Below are 4,474 nucleotides of genomic sequence, written 5' to 3'. Positions count from 1 at the left end.
AAACGTTTGAGAACTACTGATTTTACACCCTGAAGCTGGAAACAGGGGACAGTGTGACAAAGAATGTTTAGTACAGAGGAGTGTTCAGGGCAAAGTCCCAGCCCTGGGCGTGGCTCTCAGGGTCTAGAGGGGGCCATGGTGTGGACACCCAGCACTGGGGATTTTCTTCTCTCTGGAGTTTCACTTCTTCTTCTCCCAACCCGTGTCAGGTCCTTCTGCCTGGATACTCCTGACGCGGCCGCAGGTCTCACTCCGATTGCGTGTCTTGCTCCAAGAGAAGCCAATCAGCTTCATCGCGGTTCGGGTTTTAAAGTCCCACCCGCCCGCAAAGTCCCAGATCTCCGCAAAGCTGCAGGATGGGGGTGACGGCCCCCCGAACGCTGCTCCTTATGCTGTTCGGGGCCCTGGCCCTGACCCAGACCTGGGCGGGTGAGTGCGGGGTGGGGAGAGAAATGGCCTCTGCTAGGGAAGAACTAGGGCACCATCCTGTCAGCTTGCAGGACTCGGGAGAGCGCCATCCCTGTCGCCCTCAGCCCAGATTCTCCCCACTCTGGCGTGGTTCATCCTGACCCTCCACTCGCGACCCTAAGTCCTGCCCTCCCGCGTCCCACCACCCCCTTAGCGCCTCTAGACCCGCTCCTCTCCTCCTGTCCTCGTCAACCTGGGACCTGGGTCGGGTGCCTGGAAGAGGATCCCGGGGTCTCAGCGGCTCCCTTCCCCAGGCTCCCACTCCATGAGGTATTTCTACACCTCCGTGTCCCGCCCCGGCGGGGAGCCCCGCTTCATCGCCGTGGGCTACGTGGACGACACGCAGTTCGTGCGCTTTGACAGCGACACCGAGAATCCCAGGATGGAGCCGCGGGCGCCGTGGATAGAGCAGGAGGGGCCGGAGTACTGGGAGCGGGATACATGGAACCTCAAGGGCACCGCCCAGGTTTACCGAGGGAACCTCGACACCCTGCGCGGCTACTACAACCAGAGCGCGGGCGGTGAGTGACCGGAGCCCGGGCGGAGGCCGCGACCCCTCAAGTCCCTCACGGACGGCCCCGAGTCGTCAGGGTCCCCGGGCCGAGGGCCACCCCAAGGCTGGGACCCGCGGGGACCCCGACCCAGACAGCGCCCGGGGACTGCGACGGTTTCGGTTTCATTTAGGGAGAACGCGGGGCGGGCGGGCGGGGCCGCGGCTGACGGGGCGGGGACAGGCTCTCACACCCTCCAGGACGCATATGGCTGCTACGTGGGGACAGATGGGCGCCTCCTCCACGGGTACCGTCAGCTGGCCTACGACGGCAAGGACTACATCGCCCTGAACGACGACCTGCGCTCCTGGACCGCGGCCGACACGGCGGCTCAGATCACCAAGAGGAAGTGGGAGGCGGCGGGTGTCGCAGAGCACCGCAGGGCCTACCTGGAGGGGGAGTGTGTGGAGTGGCTCGGCAGATACCTGGAGAACGGGAAGGAGACGCTGCTGCGCACAGGTGTGAGGGGCTTCACCTGCCTGATCCCCTGGAGGTCCCTCCTCAAGCTCCCCACAAGGAGGGAGGAGAATGGCGCCCACAGTAGGACACCTCCTGCTCCTTGTCCAGGGGGGAGTGAGTGGGCCTGGACCCCCAGGGGCTGCCCTAGAGAGGAACTGAGGCCACTGTCTCTCAGGACAAGTGAGGGATCCCGTCTCTCCTCTCTCCCTCGCTGGTGGGAAAGACAGTAAATACCCGACCACAAGTCCCTGGCAGCAGCCTTGGCATCAAAGACATAATCTCAGGTCCACTCCAGCCTAGTGTCCTCGGAGGTCTGACTCCAGCTTTTCCACATGTCTCAGCCTCTACCCAAATCAGAATCTGAAGTCCCTCTTAGGGACCTGAAGCCTCCTCCATTGGGATATCTCAATCTGATTCTAGAACTTTCCAAGGAATAGATTATGCCAAAAAAAAAAAATCAGTTCCTGCTTGTGTCTAGGTTTTGTGCTCCTCCCCACCCCAGTAATGTTGTCCACTCTCAGGATGGTCATCTGAGCACTGCTTGAGTGGTCCATAAGGAAATGCCAAAAATGTCTGAATTTCTGTGTTCTTTCGGTCAGACCCCCCAAAGATGCATGTGACTCACCACCCTAGCCCTGAAGGGGATGTCACCTTGAGGTGCTGGGCCCTGGACTTCTACCCTAAGGAGATCACCCTGAACTGGCAACTAGATGGGGAGGACCAGACCGAGGACATGGAACTTATAGAGACCAGGCCTGCAGGGGATGGAAACTTCCAGAAATGGGCAGCTGTGGTGGTGCCTGCTGGAGAGGAGCAGAGATACACATGCCATGTGCATCATGAGGGGCTGCCTGAGCCCCTCACCCTGAGATGGGGTGAGGAGGGGGTGAGGGCCCAGAGCCTGTTGTCAGGAAAGCAGGAGACTTTCTGGAAACCCTCAGCAGGGTAGAGACTGAAAGCTGCTGATCAGGGCCCCTCACCTGACTACCCTTTCTCTCCCAGAGTCACCCCCTCAGGCCACCAGCCCCATGTTGGGAATTGATGCTGCAGTAGTTCTCCTTGGAGCTGTTGTCATTGGAGCTGTGATCTAATTTGTCATGTGGAAGAAGAAAAACACAGGTAGGGAAAGTGCAGGGTCTGAATTTTTGACCCACTGATGGTTTCAAGTACCTGGTAGAAGTGTGCCCTGCCCTGTTAATGGGAAGTAAAATCTACATGTGTCCTTACCCAACCTGGACCCTATTTACTGTTTGTGCATAGAATCTAAAGGACAATGTATCCTCTTGATTTTTATGGTGATGGGACCTGATTCCCAGAATTTAGAGGCCAGAGGGGAATCTTCCTGCTGAGGACAGACCTCCAGGAGAGCAATTGGCTCCATCCCTACGTATCTACTTTCTTCCTGTCTCCTGATGCTTCCCTAAGTCTGCAGTCACAGATCTGGAGACTGTCCCGGTGTCCAGCACTAGGGGGCACCTCTAAGACTTGTCTTTAAACTGTTCCCTCACTGAATGCTTTCTTCCCTCAGGTGTAAAAAAAGGGCCCTATACTCCAGCTGCCTGTAAGTATGAAGAATATGGATCCCTGAGACCCTAGGAATAGTCTAGTGGGGAGCCATGGGGGAGCTGATCCATCCATAATTCCTCCATTACCCACATCTCCTGTGGGCTCTGACCAGGTTCAGTTTTTTTGTTTTTTGTTTTTCCTGCTCAGGTAATGATAGTGCCCAGGGCTCTGATGCGTCTCTCACTGCTGAGAAAGGTGAGACTCTGAAGAGGGAGAGAGGTTGGGGAATGGAGAGACTCCTGGGCTACAGGGACTTTCTCAGGGATTTCTGACATTTTGAGTGTTTAATGGGTTGTTCAGAGTGTCTCCATTGCAATGAGTGATCTGAATCTGTTCATAATTCTTTCTCTTACAGTGTGAGACAGCTGCCTTCTGTGGAACTGGGCAGTACAGGACTTCTTTAGTTCATCCCTGCTCCCTACTGAGATTTCAAGAGGTTCTAACTTCTCTGTGCAGCTGGCATCTAACTGTGTCTATGTGTCTGTGTTCCTATCATCATCACTGAGGAAATGCAGAGAAGAGCACATCCCTGACCACCAAGATCCCTCCCCACACTGTCCTGTTCTCTTCCTCAGTCAACTTTCCTATATAGCAGATGTGGGGCTGGCATGTCTCCATTTTTGATGTAGTTTCATGTTGCCCTGGGCTGTAGCTTCTTCCTTCTCTACTGAAAAGCAGAATCTGGATATTGATTTGTATTTCAAATTTATGCCACAAAATATGGTTGTGTGATAGTCAAGCCAAAGTGACTCCATTTTGTTTAGTAACTCCATTTTGTAAAACAACCTTCCAAATAGAAAGGGCATGACTGGGGCAAGTTGTTCTTTTTCTTTTACTATAGAAACCCTTAAGAACATGGAGCTACCTAATGGGGCATTGTTTCTATAAGTAGCATAATGGGGCTATGTTTCTGTAATTGGGGTGACTGGGTTAATTGTGAATTAATTGGTTAAGCTACCTGCCACCTGACTGCACTCTCCCATTTCTGTAACCTGGCTTGCTTGCATTGGCTAGATCCCAAAATATCTCTTTTGTGGTTTTTAGGCTTATAAGGAGCGCCCTTGCAATGGTCTGGGGCTGATCAGGGGAACATTTTATGTTCTGGTCAGTCACCACTGATGAGCTTCAATAAAAGCTTGATTCGATTATACCTGAGTGTTCTGGAAGCCAATTTATGAAACCCCAGGATGTTGCTTTAACTGTAACAGTTGATGGGTTAATTAAATGAAGATTTCTAAATTTCAAAGAGAAAATAAAGCCTGAAATCTCCTAGAATCCATGTTTGCTGTGCTGAGTCTGCTGCAGGTGGGGACAGGAGATGACTGAAAGCAGCTGAGAGTGGACAAGGTGACACCCAATCTCTGCTCAGTGCATCCTAGTCTCTGATATGGTCACTCCTCAACTGGATCGTCTTCCTGCTCCTTAGTCTT

The 4,474-nt window shown here is 53.7% G+C and overlaps 1 protein-coding gene across 2 annotated transcripts; it reads left to right on the top strand.

The window, feature by feature from the left end:
• Positions 1-320: 320 nt before the first annotated feature.
• Positions 321-4,194, top strand: LOC113177105 (HLA class I histocompatibility antigen, A alpha chain-like). 2 transcript variants are annotated; one of them, XM_077802150.1, is made up of 8 exons: positions 321-429; positions 723-989; positions 1,203-1,478; positions 2,078-2,353; positions 2,481-2,597; positions 3,007-3,039; positions 3,192-3,239; positions 3,400-4,194. In XM_077802150.1, the coding sequence occupies exons 1-5, from the start codon at positions 357-359 to the stop codon at positions 2,567-2,569; spliced, it is 981 nt and encodes a 326-aa protein (XP_077658276.1). In that variant the 5' UTR covers positions 321-356; the 3' UTR covers positions 2,570-2,597; positions 3,007-3,039; positions 3,192-3,239; positions 3,400-4,194. The 2 variants fall into 2 exon arrangements, with proteins under 2 accessions (XP_077658276.1, XP_077658277.1); XM_077802151.1 differs by lacking the exon at positions 2,078-2,353.
• Positions 4,195-4,474: the final 280 nt, after the last annotated feature.

This window comes from Urocitellus parryii, chromosome 8 (genome assembly GCF_045843805.1).
Source record: "Urocitellus parryii isolate mUroPar1 chromosome 8, mUroPar1.hap1, whole genome shotgun sequence".
Taxonomy (NCBI): domain Eukaryota; kingdom Metazoa; phylum Chordata; class Mammalia; order Rodentia; family Sciuridae; genus Urocitellus; species Urocitellus parryii.
Note: the sequence above shows the minus strand (reverse complement) of the source record. Positions and strands in the feature narration are given on the sequence as shown.